This window comes from Siniperca chuatsi, linkage group LG6 (assembly GCF_020085105.1).
Source record: "Siniperca chuatsi isolate FFG_IHB_CAS linkage group LG6, ASM2008510v1, whole genome shotgun sequence".
NCBI classification, from domain to species: domain Eukaryota; kingdom Metazoa; phylum Chordata; class Actinopteri; order Centrarchiformes; family Sinipercidae; genus Siniperca; species Siniperca chuatsi.
This window is the reverse complement of record NC_058047.1, coordinates 7,464,275-7,485,996: the sequence shown is the minus strand read 5'-3', so window position 1 is coordinate 7,485,996 and position 21,722 is coordinate 7,464,275. Positions and strand designations below refer to the sequence as shown.

The following is a 21,722-nucleotide window of genomic DNA, read 5'->3' as shown; positions in this document are numbered from 1 at the left end:
GCTGACATCGTGGTTCAAACACCTCAGAAACAGTGGACCACCTGTGGGTTTTGCACACAAGCACCAAGAGTCATGCAATAAATGAAAACTGTTTGATCTGTGAGGTGCTTTACGGATACATACTGCACATTACAGCAGTATATAATCAACAAACTGCTGTATGTTGACGTAGAATAAGGGCAGCAGAGGCACCACTTCCTCAGACACAGGTATATCTAATTTTTAGCACCAGAGGTGGCGGCCAAATCCCATCAACAGGCCTTGAGATAAAATGAAGGCTGTTAAGGCTGTTGTTGTTCAATGGCAGCAGAGAAAACTGGGCATTTAACCATAACTGTCAACTGGACTGACAGGAGAGACTGGTGGTTATAGCCAGCAATATGTAAGAGATTCTTTTTTGGCTCCGCATCTCCAGCAATCAGTGAAGTTGATGTTGACAGTTTTTATCTCTCAGGGAGTATGCTGATTTTTGTAAGAGTGAGAACAAAAGGGAGAGGGTGAGAGTGAGAAGTCAAAGAGTGACAAAAAAGAAGAGACAAAGTAGGGAAAGATTTATCTCAATTAGTCTTGACTGATTTCTGCTATGTTTACAGAGTGCAGCAAAATGTGGCAGAAGCAATCATGGTATTACCAGTAAAGTATTTGTTTGGTTAAGTGAGGGCGACTACTAAGTACATAAATGCAATCATACTGCATCCACTGAGTCCTCAATATTAGAGGTGTTTGTTGCATAATCTGCCTTCAAACAACTGTCAGTACTGTTTAAACTAAACAAATATGTCCAGCATGCCCAAAGCATGCAACCAATTACAAATTAACAACAACTTAGTATTTGAGAGCATTTTGAATAAAATACAAACATCCTTGGAAAATTCTTAAGAGCAATCAACTGCTTAGGATTTATGTTTAATGTTTTTATCTTGACATAGCATTTAAATATCTTTTTTTTCTTTCTGAAGAGAACAAAATCTCATTTATACAAATGTAGTGTGTCCCTGGGAGCAGGAGCCATGTCTCCATGTCAAAAGTTACTTATGATGGATCTAATTCAGACAACAGACAAAATCTGGAAAGGGATAGAAATAAGAAAAGCATAACATTTTATTATATATTAACATTTAACCCAAAACCTTCAAGTGGATAGAGGGGTTTTGTCTATGCTTATGCGGTGCCTTCTCTGACCTTACCGCGACTTTTCTCAACACCACCGCGCCTGGCCCACTTCCTGTGTCTTCCACTGCCCGGTCTCACATTCCAAACTAGACATTCACACACCCACGGTGACGGCTGAGCGTGACCCGGTCATCCTGCAAGGCTGAGAGGAGTTCCTGTTCACGAGTGTGCCGCAGCTGTCTCGCGGGCTGCTGCGCCGCGCTGGGTTGGTGGGGTTGCGGTGGGTGAACCCATGGCCAAAAGGGGGCAGGGTCCAAGGTGACAGCGGGGGGCACATGAAAGTCCACACATGTGTTGAGCCATACAGAACACTTTGATGCTTGATGAAAAAAACTGACCTGGAATGAGTTGCACCACCTAATCCAAAAGTTTCATAACTAGCTTGTTTAACTTTAGTAATGTGTAAATCAGTAGCTTGGAAACATCTGTAGCACCATCCATGGAACAAACAATATAGTATTAGCTAAACTTAACTGCTAACCCTTTGTAAACGTATAAATGACTTATCAGCCGCGACAGCGTGACTGGTATTGTTTTTAACTTGTGAGTCTGTGTGTGTGTGCGTGTGTAAGCGTGCGTGCGTGTACCATCATGGCAAACTTTGGTCCCAGAGACAAATACTGTGAATGTATTTGTACAACATACAAATACATTCCTTGTATCAAACCAGGGAACATTTCAGAAAAACACATAAATAAATAAACATTATATATATATATATATATATATATATATATATATGTGTGTGTGTGTGTGTGTGTGTGTGTGTGTGTGTGTATGTATGTATGTATGTATGTATGTATGTGTGTCAAAATTAACATAGGTTAAAAGTTGACCCTGCGACGAAGATTAGGCATAACGAACAAATCTAGCAGAGTTCACCTGTTTCGCCATGTCATGTGTTCCATTGCATCATACACACCAATTTGGATAGGATAGGAACAGGAACCACTAAACTAAACTACAGAATAGGAACCACTAAATTAAAGAAAGAGAGAAAAAGATGTTGGCCCTCAGTCTGACCTTGGTTTTGCAGAAGAGAAACTGAGCTCGAATGACAAATAGTTGATATAAAAGAACAGAAAGTCTGTGGGAAAGTTTTACATCAGAGCTGTTCAGGAAATGCTCTGACCTTCTCCATCCATCCTCAGCTAAACTCACTGGCAATAAACGTGAACTTTACTCTCGTGTCAGGCAAGTTACTTGGTAGTAACCGAACGTTGTTCGTAGATCTGTTGCTGCTGACCCTGGTGCTGGTATTGGAGATGGGGGTGGAGGTGTGGTGGAGACGAGGGTAGAACAGAACTGGGAAATATCTGACGTTTGTTTTCTTGGCGATTTTGTGTTTCTCACTCAGCATGTGGGATTCCACTGCCTTCAATCCCATCGTACCGAGTTTGAAAAACTTTCTGCATAAAATACACTGAACCTCGTATCTTTATACCAGTGACTTCAGCCATGCCGCAAAATTTTGGTTAAACAGCCAATTTTTGTTGAATCTTCACTTCCCCATGTCGTCCGGGGTACAGTAACAGCTAGCTATCACACAGTGGATCCTCTGCTCTGAGCATCCTGGCCGGAAACAAAATATGAGTGTAGTTGGTTGCACTATCCATATCTGCGTGACGTTAATGTGAGAGGTATTCGGTAATTTTTTTTTTTTTTTAAATAGATGTTACCAATTATTTTGAGATTTTACAATGCAAAGTCAGAAAAAAGATAAAATAAAATCCTACTTCCCATGTCTTAGCATTTTAATACCAATTAAGGCCTTGTTTTTAGATTCATGAATTCAATGCCTTTTAGGACTTCTTAAAAAGGATCTGTGGGAACCCTGTAGTTTTCGATGTGTTTTCAATGCAAGTACATTTTCATGCCAACAAAAGACATCTCAGCAGCACACGAATTTACCATTGCTATTATCATATTACTGAAAATGTTATTTTTCCTGTATTGAAAGCACGCTAACCTAAATTGCTCAGTCAAAGAGAGATTCTTACTTTTTCACTGGCAGACCATCTACATTGTTGAGTGGTTAATTTGTGGCAACAATGATCCTGAATTTCAGGTTGTATAATGTAAATGTAATCAGCTTAGCCTGAGTGAGACCTTAGAAGACCTTATGATTTGTAAGAAAATGAATCAGAGACAGAAGATAGGAGAGGCAGCAGCACTGCGATGTTACGAAGGCACACGCCAGACAAGGAGTCAGACAGACAAACAGTGAGAGGAAGGGCAGGTTAAATGTGGCAGGAATGTGACAGACAGTTGGGGAAGCCACGTTGACCCCGGCCCACATGTTACTGGCGGGTTCCAGGTGTCTCACCCTCCTCCCCTGTTCACAGGCGGATGTTAAGCCTCCCTGAAGGAAACCAGGTCGGTTCCGTTGGGGAAGTCATAGGAGTGGGAAGGACGGCGAGGAATCTGCATCTGTAGGCCGTCTAGTCAAAACAAGGCTTCTGTAATGTCTGGAGTTAGTTTGGGGCCCGTTACATGAGGCATGACCAGAAAGGGGCCCGCATGGACATATAAACTGCGAGGACTGAACCTAAATATTACGTCTATAAAAACATGACCTAAATACTGTCTGTGGAGCAGAATTTTCCATCCTGTTTCCAGACTTGAGCTGACACCTAGGCCTTTTACACTTGTTATGACAGATTGTTGCACTTTCTAATGACCATTATTTTCCAGGCTCAGTAACCTTAACTTACAGTAACTGCTTACAGCAGTATACCATTATAAGATACAGTAAGTATCAACTGGCACTTCCAAAACAGATAATGGCTACACTTTAAGTCATCACAGTGTCTGAGCAGTACCAGTGAAAAGGCAGCAGGTTTAGTAATCATTTCATGGTGGATTTAAACTGAAGTTCAGTCACTTGATAAAGCTAAAATCACACATTACCGCCCTGATCACTTTTTCTGAACTCTGGTCTTTTTGCTTCAGTGAAAACAGTGGCGGAAAAGTAAAAAGTGAGAGCGGAGGATCAGAAAGGGATTTTCTTTTTAGGCAATAAAGTTTGTCTTCACTGTCAGAGAGAGACTGCCAGCACAACCTGAAGTTCAGGATATGAACATAGAGTGAAAGTCACCCAACTGCAGCTACTGGGAGACAGCTGAAATTATATGAAGTAGTTTATCAGAATTCAGCAAAATCACTACTTTCACGGCTGCTGGATTGAGAGTTGAGTCTATTTTGACCAACGATACTGCAAAAACAATACTGCAAAGTGATGTGCTTTTTCAACAACAAAACCAATTTCAACAACACTTACAGAAAATCCATTCAGCTTGGCTAATTAAGCTCTTGTAAATCTCATCAGAGCTATTCATCTGGACTTTCCAAAGTCTTAAGGATTAAACCTTAAAACTTTTAAAGCCAAGATGTGGGAGAATCTCCTGTTGCATTTGTGAAGTTGCTTCACCTTGTTGTTGTTGTTGTTGAGTATGCTGTGAAAATGTCATTGATCCACTAGGTAATGTGACTGAAAATAATATCTATTGAGGAGATGAAGTTAGATGGAGTTAGCACTGTCAGACCTACTACCACCAGCTTGATCAAAATGTATTGAGTTTCTTCAGCCATGGTAAATGCACTTCTATTCTGAGATACTTGAATTATGCCTGCTCTGATCCTACAGCAATAATCAGAGGTCACCTATAATGTAATAAAAAAAACAAAAACACATAGCTGCTCAAGTAAGACTATCACAACTTGCTAATTCTCTTGCAAAAAACCTGTCCAGAAGTGATCTGTCTTTGAGCTCTATTAACATGCAGTTGCAATGCTAATTTTGTCCCTTACAAATCCAATTTTTGTGCTTGTTTGGTCATTTTCAGGCTCCGGACAACCTGCTTGTACCGAGGCGGTGAAGTGGCACAGTGAAGGTTCTGTTTATGCAGATTAGGTGGTGCAGTGCAATTTTGGAACTAGTTTTGGTTTACATTGGGCATTCCCTTTTGCCTGCTCTGACCACCAGGTCTTGCAAAAGCAAGCACAAAGAGAAATTTATACGACTTTAGCTGGTGAAGGCACACATGCAGACAAAAATCCATTTCATGTATGCTTTGCCTTTTTCACTTTGATATCTGCATTGCTAGATACAAGAGTGAGAGTTAGGTGAGTTGGCCTTTGCCTGGTCTGAATGTGAAGGTGCAGCAGATTGACTGTTATAGCTCAGCTCTTCACTCTGACACAGTGAGTAAACCCAGACATCCTGTGGAGAAAACTCATTTTGGCCACTTGTCTCCAACACCTCTCAGTCACTGACACAAGTTGTAACCACAGTGAGAATGAAGTGACTCACATCACATTGTGGTTCAGATTACTCTCAGAAAAAGGTAAAGCAGAATCGCAGCCTACCTTTTGATATATTCCCCTTCAAAATTACAAATATTTGTACACAAATGACCAATGTGTATTAAAAACAGTATAATCAATAGGCAATATTAAGAAAATCATTGTGCTACAGTTTATTTTTTCTGCAAATATGGAAAGACCGATTCCCTCAAATTCAAGGACCCAACATGGCATAGTTTGAAACAAGGATCAAGGTTAATTACTGTTACATGAGAACTAGCAGGCTTTACAGAAGCTAACACACAACAATTAAACAGTGACGCTTGACTGTTTAGTGATGTCACTTGAAGCAAAAAAATAAAATCAATCAAAAGAAATTCAATATCTATTCTTGCACACAAAATATATAAATTCAAACACTTTCAATGACCTATGTCTATTTCTGTCTTATTTTCAAAACTTTAAAAGGCCTTGATTTTTTCCCCCCGTCAAAAATAAACTTTTAAGGATTTCAAGGACCAGTGGGAACCCTGTATGTAACCAAACTACACATACTGCTGCTTGGCACCCAGATCTGTGTGCTACCTTAACTCTCTCAATAACTGTCCCTGTAGTTCAGGCTGAACTGCAATAAATTTGCACCTTAAACTCGCCCATCTGTTTGTTTGTTTTGCGATACCCTTTTACCCTCCCACATATAAAAAGAGACACCTGAACTCCTTTACCTGAGTTGGTGCTGAAAAACTATCAATAAAGTATGTAAGCAAGCAAAAACATGTGAGTTTTGATTGGCACAAAGAGTGCCAGCAGTTCAAAACTTGCACCAGAGCATCTACAGAGAGAAGTGACTGCAAAACAGTCTTCATCAAGTGCAACAATACAATTGACTGTGAACTCATCCACATCAGATCTGTAGTACACTCACTTCCTTCGTGCCAGACAGACAGACAGACATAAATACTTTACGACGTTTTCAATTAGAACATTAACAGGCTGCTTGATTCACTCGTCTTTAAATGTATTAAATTAATTTATTTAGACAGTGAAGGTCACAGGAGTGAAAGTTTGGGAACATCTGCTACTCTGCAACCAATGATTGATGAAGGTCAGGAGGAATGAGAAAAACTCAAATGTTGTCAGCAAGCCAGTCAGTCATTCTGTGCATGCAGAACACATCCCAGTGAGACTCAAAAGACTGGATGGTGTATGACATCACATGCAACAGCTGTGATCACTACATCAGTGAAGTGGCAAGGACCGTGGACAAGAGACTCAATGAACACTGTAAAAAGACATCATCATCTTTCAGCCAAACCAAAACCTTAGCATATAGAAAGTCGACTTTAACACAAAGATAGGCTAATGTTTATTATCGGTCTAAAAACTCTAAATGTACATCAAATGTTTGAAACTGACTCATGGGACCATGAAATGCATCCAAAGTATTTAAGAAACTGGTTCCTGTTGGTCTTGAGAAAAAGATTTTTTATCTAAATTCTGAAAAAGCTTGACACTATAGAAATAATTTGGTATCTCATCTCATCACAAAGAAGCTAAGGCATAAAATTACAGCAGGTTTACTTTTGCTATTTTTCATTATGATTCCTAAATGGGTTCACAATAAGCAAGAAAGTAAAGGTCATCTGACATTCTGCAGCTCTGCATTCAGCTGAACAGTTTCAACTTATCAGGCTAATGTTTAGTATTTATGGAATAATTACCTTTGGCTGCTTGTTGAGTGTTTTTAGACAGCACTGCAGTCTGCAGTGAACAATCATGCAGTCCATTTAGACAAACATTTCCCTTAATAATAAAGCTTTTAAGCCACAGCCTAATGGATAAGATTCCTGCAACCTTCAAGCAATGTTTAAAAACTTATTCCATTCCATATTGACTTATGGAGTTGAACACTAATGAACTCTACAATGCATACAATCAATTACAAAAAGTGATGGCCTCATCCTTCAAAAAGGCGGAGAGGAGAATGGTCAAATTGTGTGAACGAACTAGTTAATCTCCTCTGCAGTGACTCTCCAAGACGATTAGAGGAACAGAAGAAAAGGGAACTCAAAGCAGCCCTGATGGATGAGGCCAATAGATGCCAAACAAAATCCCACAGCTTTTAAAAACAGACTAAAGTGATAAACAATAACAAGTGATTCCTCCCAACTTAGATAAGAACACCTCTGAATTCCCACATCAATGCTCCTGCTGCATTGCACACCTGCACTCTGCAGTATCTGATCCAAAGATTTTTAGCACTAGTTTAAAACTTTTTCCCCCTGACAGTCCAAAAGACCTGGGCAAAGTCCAAGTTTTCACTGGCAGCCCATATAACTATCCTGGCTAATGATAAAGCAACCTGAATTTATGTTTGTCTTTACAAAATCAAGATTAGAGAATTACTCACTTGCCCCTACAGTTCATCAATGTCTGCATGACTCCAAATCAACTTACGAAAAATACAAAAAGTGACAAGCCTTTTCTTCTAACTGGAACTGAAACTGAATCTTGCCTCATACATCTTGGAAGTAAGTTGGCAGCAACAAATCATGGAAGACTGAGAGGGCTGAAAATATGTGAATCAAAGCAGAGAAAACAAACAGGGTCCTGGCCATCCATGCAGTAGATAGAAAAGCCATTTCCTGATAGGTTACTCATTAATCTTTTAGGTTAGCAAATGAAAGTCACCCAGGATGTTTGTTGACTCTTGAGAATAACGCTTGATTCTATTGACTCACACAATAATAATAATGAGTATGAACAAAATATCCAATTCAGCTGGATCACTTATAATTCTGCCCAAGACAATAAATGGTCATGCATTCATTGGAATCCATCTGTGATTTTACAGTCCTGTTTTTGCAAACATATTATTTATGCTCTTGTACCTCAGACTTTGCCAATTTTTCATTCATCACAGCTGACATCTCCCATGAGTGGAATACGGGCAAGAAACCAAACCACTGCTATCTCTGTATGAAATATGAAAAATTTCACAATTTAAATGTGAGAAATGGTTTTGGCAAAGTGCTGATGGCGTGCGCACATGTGCATGCAAATGTAACTTGTACAATGTTCAGCATAAATGACATTATGTGGTTGAAGGTAGCAGCACCAAGCTTTTCAATCAATATCTCTGCTGCCACTGAGGCTGGGGACCATTAGCACCAGTGAGCCAAGTAAAGTGACTCTGATGTGAAATGACAGGGGCTTTCACAGAAGCCATCCTACCCTTTCCCTCATTGTCGATCTCTCTCTCACACTCACACACACACACACACACAGCTACCCTACATTGCAGCTACCCTCACTTGGCAACCAAGTACACTCATACTGTTGTTGTGTTTTAAAAAACGTCTTGATTCATTAATTCAGCAGAGCCACAAAGCCTCTCAGTTCCTAAAATACATGTCTATATTGTTTAGGTCATGTCATGATCCTAAACAGCCAATTACTGTGCAAGTTATCAAGTAAGACCGTCTAGGCCGCTTTGAAGCATCCCATGAATTATATTGACAATCTACATACATTATGAAGTGACAACTGACAATAAATAGTCAGTGCACTGTATATTATAAACATGCAAAAAAATATCTTTTTCAAACTGTTGCTTTAATAAGAAAATCAATAGTGCAGCACAAGCACATATTGTATAAAACAAGCACTGTCATCTTTCAAATGGGTGTTGCCTCATACTTAATCACCATATCCCTTTGTAGCCTATAGGCTGTTGCACAATGTGAGTAAAAGGTGATTAGGATATGGCATAGCTGGTGGTGATATTTACACCTTTCAGAGATGTAGGCCTCCTGCAGAGTAAACCCTCCTGAAACTTAAGTTTCATACATTTTTGCACAAGATTTAATGTGGCACCACACAGCTGGAGTGAACGTTAATTGAGTTAATAATTAACTGACTCAAAGACTTCAAGAGGAAAATCTTGCTTTCTTTTGCAAGAAACATTTTCTGTTTGTTTAAAATCCCCGCTAATAATCGCCTACAGACTGTCACAATGATCAGCCACCTTAATATTTATCGTCATAGCATGCATACCTGCAGACCATTAATTGCATGCTAATTGAGCACAGGCGAACGAGGGGGAGGCGGGGACGCCTTCTTCTGCACTTTTCACATCAAACTTTTTATTTTCGGCGTAATGAATCATGCTGTGGACCATAATGCTGACACTTCCCTACCTCTCTCCTCCTGCTCTCTGCCCCGGGTCTGGTGATAAGCGCCGTGTCACCGCACACCACGGCCGCGTCCTCCACGAACACGCAGTCCGGGAGCGACTCGTCCGCGGGGAGCTCGACCACCTCCAGCCCGAGCCTCGTCCTCAGGACCTCGATGTACGCCTCGTGTTCCCTCTGCACCTTGGCCAGGTCCACCTCCGACTGGCTGCTCCGGAGCGCTTCTTTGGCCAGGGACCCGGGGATTCCCCGGACGACGGCGTGGGTGTAACGACCAAAACCTGCCATTAAACCAGCCATGTTTTGCTTTCCCTTTACTTGGCAGATCTGAAAAATGGACTGATAACACCCTAACAGACAACTCAGCGAATGAATGAGAGAAACTGCTGTCAGTTAACCGGATGCTGTCTGGCTTGCTTGTTTGTTCCCTGTTAGTTTGTTTGTTTTTTATTCTTTATTTACAGTAGCCTGCTACATACAGTGTCAGTCAGCCCTGCTCCAGTCTCCAGGCGTGCGACGGCGCTTCGGTGACGCGCAAAGACCATCACGTGTAGCCTGCGAGTCTGTCAGCCGTTAGTGAGGCGTTCAGCCCAACAAGTGACAGTCCGAAGCACACTGAACATATGGCTCAGTCAGTGGATCAGCAAAACAGAGCCTGCAAGTCAAACTCTTTCATGCATTAAACGTCTATTTAAGAAAGAAACAATCAACAATACATTGAATTAGTTCTACATATATTATAACCTATTTTATCAAGCCGCAACCTCCTGGGTTGAAAAATGAAATCAACGCTGAAATGCCAAAAACTGCAGTTCCTTGAATGGCCACTTGAGGCTGGTTCCAAAAGCAAGTCGATCTCCATAATCCCCCATGTTAAAATGCCCAACTTCACAGCAGAAATAAACTAAAAATCTTTACAGCCTGGTACAAAAAACGGTTTTGGTGTCTATAGCGAATTTCCGTGTTCATGATAATTATGTGGTTACTTATGGCAATATTTATAGGAATCAGTTACACCTGAAATAATTCGTTGATTTATAGATTAGTCGTTAAACATAAAATTAATCTGCAACTGTTATCATAAATTAATCGTTTGAGTCCTTTTTCAAGCAAAAATGTATCTTGTTCCAGCGTCTCAGTTTTGACGATTCACTACTTTGCTTCGTCTTAATAAATTGAAAATCTCTGGGTCTGGTGGTTGGACAAAACAAGCTATTTGGAGACATCGTGTTGGGCTTTAGGAAACTGCGATCAGCATTATTTTCACCATTTTCTGTTTTAATGGTTGTTCAAACTGTTAAAATAATAATTTAAGAAAAATTAGTTGCAGCCCTAGAATCAATAGAGAGTGTACGCATTAGTGTTTCTATCCACATAGCGATGTCTGTGTTTGGACCACTGTAAGTACATTTTGCTGCATAATCGTGAGATTTATATATGATGCTTTCTAGAATTAGGTTACTTTGACTTAAGATGAGAGACATCAAGAACAAAAATATTTTTTTAAGAATATGAGAAGACTATAATTTAAATAAACTATTTCTTACTCAACATGGATGCCGATCATTCCCACATCTTCTGGTCGTGTGAAAACACTAACATATTTTGGGAAAATATATGACATTTTAGGTTGTATCTTGGTGTGATTATAGTAGTAGTATTAAGAAGCGACTTGCATCTATGTTGACTTTTACTGGTTGCCTGCAAAAAGGACATAGCTAAATATTGTTGTGAATTGCTAGACTTAACGTAAAACTTCAATTAAAAGCCCAGGCTTTTATTTGTTTCAATCACTGAACTCAACTTGCCTATATTTGGAAAAGGCCTTTAATTCCTTTTGCACAAAACTCTTGCTCAGCAAAGATGGGAAATACACTAAATAATCAAGGAATAGACACATACCAGTATTCAGACTTTATGACCGCTTCAAAGGTAGGGAGTCAACACTTTTTTTCATCTTTCTTGTCTGAATCTGAATAAATTATACTTTGGTGCTCATGGTTTCCGTAAAATGAACTGAACGATTGAATTGTGGAGAATCTAACTGATCTAACGATGTACAGCATGTCCATATTGACAAAAGTTGAAACATTTAAATTTGTATGCACGATCTAAGCAGCATAGAACTAGCTCAAGCAGGTGACCCAGTGGGCTTTAAGAGGTTTTATACTTCCCAAAAAAAATGGGAGAAATGGATGACCTTGACTGCAAACAGCACATATGTTTATCATATCTGGATCTGCATAAAGGGCATACAGATACAGTAGGGTAAGAAATGTATACCCCACGTTATTCCCATACTTTGTTGATGCTTTTGTTAAAATAAGTTCCAATTGTTACAAATCAAAAGCAAGAAATAAAGACTATAAGAGCACATCTCTATTCTTGAACCTGCGAACTTGGAGACATATGTAACTGCTTCACTCTTGGCAGACTTTATGAAATAATGTACACAAACTTCAAGGGCAAAGAATATATATCAAGGAGGATCTCTGCTTGTCCTGCAGTGTGAGAAGCGTAGGGTAAGAAGAGTGTGAAAGGAAGAGCAGTGTTAGTAAGTGTGTGTGTATGGGAGGAGGAAGGGAGGGTGGGTGGGGGCTTATATTCCCTATGGTGCCATCTAAGGAAGGTTCTGGGCCTGGTGAAGCTGTCTGAATGGATGGAATGTTTCTTCAGACGTCCCAGAAGCACATTCTTCCACCGCGGGACCTCGGTTTGTCTTTTCTTGTTCCAAATTCACTCAATTATCCCCGACTGCTCTAAACATTCCAGGACATTCCAGGAGCCCCACATTCCTTTTTCCACTCCAGCCAGGATCACCAACCACCACCCTCCCAACACTAACACCTGCCCCCACCCAGACTTCTTGTTCTTTTTTTCCATCATTCCTCATCATGGATGGACGTGGCCCAAGAAGAGATCTCTCTCTTTCTCTTTTCTCTCCATGCTGAGGAATTTGGGTTACTTTAGATGAAGGAAAGCCCTCATACTCTAGGCACACCTGCCTGGTACATTGTGCAGCTATAAAAGAAACGAGTGAAAGCAGACACGATCCACCAGCTGTGGATGAAGCAGCACCAAAAGCAGCACCTCTTATTTGTCTGGTATGATTGGACTCATGATGAGATCCTAGTCTAAAGTGACACAGACATGCATGATTACACAGGTGCACAGAGCATATTTAACTCAAGATTAAGCAGTCAGGCACAGTTATGTACTTAATTATCACAGAAAATAAAGTGATGAAATAACATGAGATGAAATGATAAAATTGATGTTTCTAGGTGGAAAAGATTATATTTGAAGGCATTTCAATAGCAGCTACAATTGGGTCAGATACAGCATGTTGTTAAGCTAAGATGGAAGGCTAGAGGAAAGAATGCAGAGACATTTATCATCTCGTTTTACGTTTTCAGAAGGAATGAATGGACTTTGGGCTGAGAGCCCCAGACAGGCATTGTTGGTTTTGGTGTTTTCATGGGATTTGTTGACAATAAGAAAATAAAAAATATCTCAAAGTACTGTATTTATACAGGCAGTATTTGAAACTAGACAAGGCAATCTAATTACAGCACTTTATCACTCCTGGATTACTCCTGGAATGCACTGAACTTCACAGGTTGATCATATTGTGTCAGAGTATCAGAGAGAGAATTTTCCCTTGAACATGTTTCTATTATAATTTTTTAGACAGAAATGGCAGACGTGTTTCCACACAGTCATAGCTGGTGATTACATTTTTTGACAAAGAGGACGCTCCTCTGATTAACAGAAAGGGAGTAATGTGTGAATGTTAACTGATTATTTCACTAAGATTACCGTATTCTCTTACTTTGCAGCTTTACATTACTTTTCAAAATATTTGCGTGAGTTACGTCACATCTAAAACATGTTCTGTTTGATATAAAATGTGATATTGTGACCTATCTTTACAGCTTATAACTTTTCACCAATGAGCAAAGTATATTGCTTGTCTTGCTCTAATCCCCTTGGGCCTGTCAGGTTCGCATGCCAACAGCTGAATTGGGATCTATCTCAAAATATATCAAGTCTGATACTAAGAAGAGACTAAGACTTTCAACTGTTTTGAACAGGTCTTGTCTGCTACACAGTTTGGGCACAAACATGGTAAATAGGTACGCAAGTATGTGACTACAAATGACAACGCCTGGCCCAACTGGCACAAACTCGCAGCCCCTGCCCCATCTGAATGAAGAGATGACAAAGTGTCATAAATATGCAGATGCATACGGTTCTTCTTAATATATCCATGATACAGACATGTTCAGCTAGAGCTTCGTCGAACTGTGCAGCCATGGTTGTTTTGAGTGAACCCAAAGCGAAGGGGTCAGCTTTCTCTTGTTGTTTCATGCTATAGCTCCCCTAGCTGCAAAGTTCAGACTGCAGCTAATGCTTGTGTTGTGTTAAGATTTTGAGGTCGATCTGGTGTAGCTCAAAGCGTCTACATTTGCGTACTTGTGTGGACCATGTTTGTGGCCTTTGCTTCACCACTTTCCTCTCTTGCCACTTTCCTCCACTGTTGAAGCTCTAATTCTCTTTAGATATTCAGTGCAAGATCTGTACATGCTAACACAAGTGTGAGGGACACGCAATCTCTACCTTACATAGCAAACACATCTGCATCAACATAACATTACTCTGAGATTGTAGAGCTGTTCAAAAATGGCCACTGTGGAGGAAAATTAAATTAACCCATCACTGCAATGAGTGTTTTAAAGATTTTGAAGATGGTAAGCTGTGTGTCCTTTAAAGTAGTCAAGAAGGCAAAAAGAGGAATATTTTCTTGTTTTAGCCAACACACAAATACATTAGCTTGCCCAGGAACTACTAGTTCTAACTAGTAACTTCTTCATTGGCAGTGGCATGTTAAGTAGAATATCTTACGTGACATTGCAGCAGATGTTAGCGTTGCCTTAAAGGTTTTTGGACAAGACATTTTTCTCCACAAGCATGTGAAAATACCTCTAGCTTCATCTTGTTTGCCATATCACAGTTCAGGGATAACTACAATCCTATTGAACAGACCCACAGTGTAAGTATATGTCAAAAATATATGTCACTAAAGACACTAACAGGAGACATGCTATAGCCATGTGCTGGCTATATGCACAAGATCACAGACAGACGTGGACTGCAGGCAGAATAGGTCATAATTATTTGGAATTTTTTTTGAGTAGAAATGTGCACTCTGCAGCTTTAAGCATAAACTGCCCCAAAATAATCAGGGAAGAAATTACACAATACAGGATATGAAGAAACAACAAGATTATGAAATAGCCATCCTCCCTCAAGGCCTTTTCATTTAATTTTGTCAGGATAACAAAGACAAAATGGCGGAACTCATTGATCAAGCCTGGACTGCACCTTTTTTCCCTTTTAAAGAATCAGCTAAACTTACTGAGAAAGGTTACATTGTAATAATGAAATTGTGAATATGTTCTAGAGAGTTCTGTCTTCCCACAGCCTTTTCAGATCAATATATGTTCAGAACTTGCCTCTTCTCTGCCCCTGTTCACACGAGAACGACCCATAACTCAGCAGACTTCCTGCTGCTCCATGACCTGACAGAGAAAGGAAGTGTTGCTAGTACACACTGCATACCAGTTATGACATTTATCTTGAATATATTACAATGGAATCTGTTGTTTAAACATGCTGGGTTGTCCTGTTCTGTTCCATCTGTCACTTAGACATAAATGGGGAGGCTGAGGGCTGCGCGCCACAGACTTCCTGAAAACTGTTTCTGAGGGCCATTGCCTCTTCAACTATGAGTGCTCATGGTGGGATCTGACAATGGGTTTCAATTACATTGAGCCACAACACAACACACAATCTCTCAAACTCTGATTAACAGTGAAATCACTTAAGCAGCTGTGGAGCTGCTCAGATAACCATGCTAAAGAGCTGTGAGCATAATCCAAAGATTAAAATTTATGTAAAAGAGAGAGATCCCCCCACCTCATTTGATTTATTTTTTTTGGGGGGGGGGGGGGGGCAAAGGATTGTGTATACTGTATGTGTGTGTGATGGGGGGTTCTCAGACAGCCTTAGTGGAAACTATTAAGCCAAGGAAATTGCATCACAGAGATGCATGTACAGCTTTTGGAATATTTCCTGACCTGAATGGGTAATTAAGGAATGATTACTGTCATGTTATTCTCCAGTGACGTACAATGACAACACTGTTTCCTATCACCGTAACACCTGGGCGGATGCACACATGCAGCCATACACACGTATTTAGATTCGCATACAGTATGCACATACACACTTGAGAGACTTTAGGTCAACATAGCAGAAGACAATCAAACAAAACATGACATAAGACCTGCTGTCCAAGCAATTCACAGACATTAAAGGGGTATTCCAGCAATTTAGTATTGCTTGTGAGACAAAATCGCTGGCTGGGATATCCAGACTTTTAGTGCCTTCTATGGCTCAAGCTCCAAAAATACTGGATCCTACATTTCCCACAATGCAACCAATGACATGTTTTTGTTAAACCATCGCTGTCTGGTAAAAGCCCATGTCTTTCAAACTCCATGGCCACAGTTTGTAACGCAGGCTTTCTGTTAAAAATATATATTTAGTCTCCAAGCCCAAACGATGATGACGACATTATCACTGTTATTTTTTCCAAGCGTTGTAAAGCTTCCTCCAGAGCCATAGAAGACATTTTACAGCTGTTTTCACAGACTAAGTTGTACTCGCTATGATGAGTAAACTGATGTTGACGTGTAAAATCAATGGAGTGCCCCTTAATCTTAAATTTCACATTTACATAGACACACACGTTAACATAATACAGCTTGGATATACACACAAGAAAGCACTGCACCATGTGCTCACACAGACACACCCCCTATCCAAATAGGCTGCACACACCTCCAGTCCAAATACTCACACAGACACAGGCTACATGGATCTGTTCACAATGTAATATGAATATCATATTTGATGTATGCAGTGATTACTGACCTTTGTCATTGGTCATTCTTTAAATAAAAACATATACCATCCACAACCTAAACCCAGTGAGTCCTGCCTGGAGACACCTACACCCCAGGTTACTTTATGTTTAAAAAACCTTCAGTGTTCAGTGTCAACCTGGCCACATCGGGTACGGAGCGACACGCAAAAAATCACCGTCATACTTTGGCTGAATAAATAGGATCTTTAAAAGAATCTATTTTAGCTGCTATGACTCATATTCATATAACGTGAGCACGATGATGATTCAGGGTTTTGCAGGTAAACGCTGATTCATAACTCACCAAAGTCAACTAAAGTCCGCAGAATAAACTGACAAACAAAAGAAGTACAAACTCACCGGAGAGGTTCTCCAGTCGTCTTGTTGGACTTCTGCTGTCTCAGTATATCGTCATGGTAAAACTACATATGATGTTACAGGGGAGAGAGAAGTGAAATGTCCGCTGCTATAAACACAAATAAACACTCTTCCCTTATGCAAAATGTCCTCTTTGGAATCTGCCAGCCGTTCATGGAAATAATAATGGTTTTGTGTTGCGTCTTTACGCACTTCGTTTCCATCTGGTGAAAGTTTTCATCAATCGGAATAATTTGAAAACTTCGGTTAAAGGGACTTATTGAGACCCCCGATGTAAAAAAGTAGAGACAAAGACCAAGTATTTGTCTCCCCCCACCAACACCACAACATCTACTGTGGAAAATTGGATCACTTTACCTACAACGGGTCGTCGCCCCCGAAACGTGATTGACAGATTGCGTGAAAAGTCAAATTGCCTCAAGGAATGAATGCAAAGGAATTTCCCTGCATGAAGAACATATTTAACAAGGCTTTAAGCTGTCAGGAATGCTTTGTGGTCTGCTGGCCAAAGGGAGAAAATATGTTAATAATGTAGGCTACTGCCATACCAAATATGGCAATATTGTTACGTCTGCGCTCTGGTGCGCATCTGGAAACGCTTAGCTCCACTGAATAAAGGCACTGGAAAGCCAGAAATAGACGCTGTTAAACGTATTTCTGCCCACACCTTTAGACTCACAGAGAAAAATCTACAGCTATTTTAACGTGGCCACTGCAACATGCTATAAAAAGGGTATTTAACAAATTGCTTTAATCAGCAAAAGCATTACTCACCCAAAAATGAATAGTAGTCTAATAATCCCGCGGGGACACTGTATAAGTGATACTGAAATAAGTTTATAGTAACCATATAATACGTTTTCTACACTCTGGGGTATTACTTTAGGATATTCTCTGGCATGCTTGTACGGTATTTTAAATCACAGGATAACAGTAAGCAGTTTTAAAACTTAGAACCTGTCAACTGATGCACTGAAACCAAGAAGTTATAAAATATCAAATTACCTCTTTCACTCATTACTGTATAAAGTGAAAGAGAGACAAAAATCATCAATCAATAAAGCACCTAAACTCCACTACTTATAGAGGAAAAGTCCACTGGACTTGAGTTGATAGATGTGAGAAGCGAGCAGAGGAAGAAAATGAAAGGGGGGATAAACAAGAAGGGAAAAATGTGAGACGGAAAAGTGTGTTCAGATGGGATCCAGGGGGGAAAAATCCATTTGAGAAAGAAAAAAGAGAAAGGTTTAGACAGGGTGGAGCTTAGGTCTTGGATGGAAAATGCGCCGAGAAACATTCCTGGCATAGTTTGGGAACAGTTCAGCAGGCAGCCCAGGAACGACGTCAGCTTCCCACTACGGTATAAAAGTACGGAGGTGGCCGGACCTCAGCAGACTGCAACCGCTTTACCGAGAGCTTCATCTACTCTAAAGGAGCCTCTAACACTAGAGACTACCAGCAACCAAATCAAGAGAGACTGACGACTGAGTGAGGGAATACCTAAGGACTCATCCGAAGACAGACTATACCTACTTTTCATAAAACTGGTAACAGGATTCCTCTTGAACACGCAGAAGAAAATTTATCCAAGATGCTGATGCTTACTGTTGTCGTTACCTTCCTTGGAAGCCTCAACTTGGTGAGTTATTTCTCTATTTCGAACTGAAAGAGAAACGTTTCAGCAGTTATAATGTTCTGTATTTAGTCTAAGGAGAGGATTTAACGGAATGAAATGCTGAGAGATTTTCTATAGTTTTGGGACATTCTGTGTAGCATGACTTAAAAAGTTTCGGTCTTTAATAGAAGATTTTGTTGTTGGCTGTACAGGTCCTCTCCTCATCCTCCTGCCCCTCCGTGTGTGAGTGTCCGCTGGAGATGCCCAAGTGCGCACCCGGAGTGAGCGTCGTCCTGGACGGCTGCGGCTGCTGCAAAGTTTGCGCCAGGCAGCTGAACGAGGACTGCAGCCTGACCGAGCCTTGTGACCACACTAAAGGGCTGGAGTGTAACTTTGGGGCCAGCTTTGCTGCTGCTACTACTCGTGGCATCTGCCGAGGTATGTATAAAGACCATCCATCATACATTCTTTTGAATTAGTTTGAAGTAGTTTTGTTTTCTAAATAAGGGGGTGTGTTTCAGGAGTATGGGAACCTGTGTGATTTCAATACTGTGGAATGCAGATAGAAAGACACAGACTAAACCTCAAAGTACAGACAGCCCTCTGTAGAAGGAAAGAGACTCCTCAGGCAGCCTGAAGAATTTCACAGCTTAACTGATCCTTACCTGGCAGCCATGTGATGTCTTCAGCAGACTCTCTGAGCAGAGCAGGAAAGAATAACATTCCTTTCCTCCTGTTTTTTCTCCTGCTGCAGCCAAGTCAGAGGGCAGACCCTGCGAGTACAACAGCAGGATCTACCAGAACGGAGAGAGCTTCCAGCCCAACTGTAAACACCAGTGCACATGCATCGATGGGGCAGTGGGATGTGTCCCGCTGTGCCCACAGGAGCTCTCCCTGCCCAACCTGGGCTGTGCCAACCCCAGACTGGTCAAGGTAGCAGGCCAGTGCTGCGAAGAGTGGGTCTGTGATGATGGCAAGCAGACAGACATCCTGGAGAGGATCTTTGGCAAAGACACATTGACTGATGAGTTGGAAAGAGACCTCACCAACAGGAATGAGCTCATTGCTATTGTCAAGGGAGGACTCAAGTCTCTACCTGGTAAGAAAGCTGTCCTTCATCCTGGAAATTATTTGTTTTTCTGGATATATGCATTGAAGATCTTAAAATATGCAGGATTCTAAGATGCTAATGTCTTTTATTACTTCTTTTAATCACAGCATTCAGACCACAGCCTGAAGTCCACATGTTTGACAGCCAGAAGTGCATCGTCCAAACCACACCCTGGTCCCAGTGCTCCAAGAGCTGTGGAACAGGCATCTCCACCAGAGTCACTAACAACAACAGCGAGTGCAAGCTGATCAAAGAGACAAGAATCTGTGAAGTGCGGCCATGCACCCAGTCACCTTACTCTAGTCTGAAGGTAAGCTTGAGCCACCATGACTAAATGTGATGGAAGCATGCATTATACTGAAAATGCATCACTTCTGGGTCTACGTGCACGACTGATCTCCATCTCCTTCTTGTTTATTCCTCTGCAGAAAGGAAAGAAGTGCAGCAGAACCAAGAAATCCAGCCAGCCAGTCAAGTTCACCTACGCCGGCTGCTCCAGCCTGAAGAAGTACAGGCCCAAGTACTGCGGAGCCTGCGTGGACGGGCGCTGCTGCACCCCCCATGACACCAGAACCATCCGCGTTAAGTTCCGCTGCGAGGACGGCGAGACCTTCAACAAGAACATCATGATGATCGAGTCCTGCAAGTGCACCTACAACTGTCCCCATGCCAACGAAGCCTCCTACCCCTTCTACCGCCTCTCCAACGACATCCACAAGTTCAGAGACTGATTGGTGAAGAACGTCCAAACCCCTCAACAAGAGAAAAAGATCATCAGCAGTACTGGCAGCCAATGGCTGTCCAGATGAATGCAGGGGTGTAAATAAGACTACCAATCAACTACCAGCTTCTTGTTGTAACTAGATTCCCAAGGAATTGTGGGCTTACATCATGAGGACTAAATGAAGTGCACTGTTTGCTGTGACTACATCAGCATTCTTAATTAAGAACTGCTTCATATTAATGGAGCATCAGAAGTAGCTTCGTTATGGAGCAAGATGTAATTAATATTTGTACATTTATGTTAGTTGCTGATATCAATTCACTGTGTATATTTTGATCCTTTACATCAGACATGACACAGACTGTAGACTTGTGTGTGTATATGTAGATATGCACATGTGCAACTTCAATTAGCATACCATCCTGTATCTTAAGAACAAGACACCGAAATGTAACCTCTGGACTTGTTTAACAAGTGTGTGGTTTCATTCCTTTCTGACGTGGGCATTATTGTTCATGTTTTGTGGCAGCTATTGAACTCCCTTCATGAAAAAGACAAAGCGAAACATGTCAAAGGATGAATGAATGTTTTTATTATTGTTATTAATATTATTTATCAAAAAATGTAGCTACTTTATTTGGATATTATGTCATACTGGAATAAATTGTAAAATGATTTAATTTTATATGCTACAAAATAAAACTGATTTATTTATGAAATATGATACTGCCTGAGTTCAGTCTGTTCAAACTGCACTGCTGGACGGTACAAACAAAGTGCAATGCTCACATGAACAGGGCTTGGGGGGGTACGACTCCTCCTGTTATATCATTCTGTAGACCCAACAGATTCTCAGACAGACACTGAGCAGGGTCAGTTTGTTCTTATATAACACAACCTTGGACGCTCTCTCTCCTGACTTTGTGTGCTTTGGAATGCCATTCTGCAGCAAGCTAGCTTGCTTTCATTTGATCTGGCTAAGCCATACACTTGACTGATTCTGAGAGGGGGGAAAAAGATTAAGTCCACGAGTAGCAATGAGTATGGGAGTATGCCAAGAATCTTAAGTGCTGCTCTGAATGGGCTGGGATTAGACACCATGCAAGAAGGACAATGACTATTATTGTATACAATGGGCTGTATACAAAGAATGCATTCCCGGGGAAGCTTTTATCACACAGCAAAATAGCAATACCAAATTATCCTAATTCATTAGCAGTTGCCTTTAAAAA

The 21,722-nt window shown here is 40.8% G+C and overlaps 2 protein-coding genes across 7 annotated transcripts in view; one reads left to right on the top strand and one right to left on the bottom strand.

The window, feature by feature from the left end:
* ddah1 (dimethylarginine dimethylaminohydrolase 1) overlaps positions 1-17,367 on the bottom strand; it is a 76,095-nt gene extending 58,728 nt beyond the window's left edge. Inside the window, exons 1-2 of one of the 6 annotated variants that reach the window (XM_044200975.1) lie at positions 10,151-10,453; positions 9,678-9,952 (exon numbers count right to left, since the gene is read on the bottom strand). Coding sequence is in view for 2 of the 6 variants with exons in the window: in XM_044200972.1 (XP_044056907.1) it covers positions 9,678-9,971 (294 nt within the window). In the remaining 4 variants the exon portion in view is untranslated. Of the gene's footprint in view, positions 1-1,187; positions 1,231-7,888; positions 8,019-9,677; positions 10,477-15,187; positions 15,239-17,022 lie in introns of those variants that run through there. The other 5 variants (XM_044200976.1, XM_044200973.1, XM_044200972.1 and 2 more) reach the window with 5 other exon arrangements.
* Positions 17,368-18,423: 1,056 nt separating this feature from the next.
* Positions 18,424-21,214, top strand: ccn1 (cellular communication network factor 1). The gene is made up of 5 exons (XM_044200970.1): positions 18,424-18,679; positions 18,868-19,093; positions 19,410-19,754; positions 19,874-20,076; positions 20,195-21,214. Exons 1-5 carry the CDS (start codon positions 18,632-18,634, stop codon positions 20,495-20,497), a joined length of 1,125 nt encoding a protein of 374 aa, XP_044056905.1. The 5' UTR covers positions 18,424-18,631; the 3' UTR covers positions 20,498-21,214.
* Positions 21,215-21,722: the final 508 nt, after the last annotated feature.

Excerpts from the sequence above, each read along its gene's own strand:
- ccn1 (XM_044200970.1), top strand. The coding sequence starts at position 18,632 with ATGCTGATGCTTACTGTTGTCGTTACCTTCCTTGGAAGCCTCAACTTG. Across the intron at positions 18,680-18,867 it reads TCCTTGGAAGCCTCAACTTG|GTCCTCTCCTCATCCTCCTG; the intron begins GTGAGTTATTTC and ends TTGGCTGTACAG. Across the intron at positions 19,755-19,873 it reads AGGACTCAAGTCTCTACCTG|CATTCAGACCACAGCCTGAA; the intron begins GTAAGAAAGCTG and ends TTTTAATCACAG.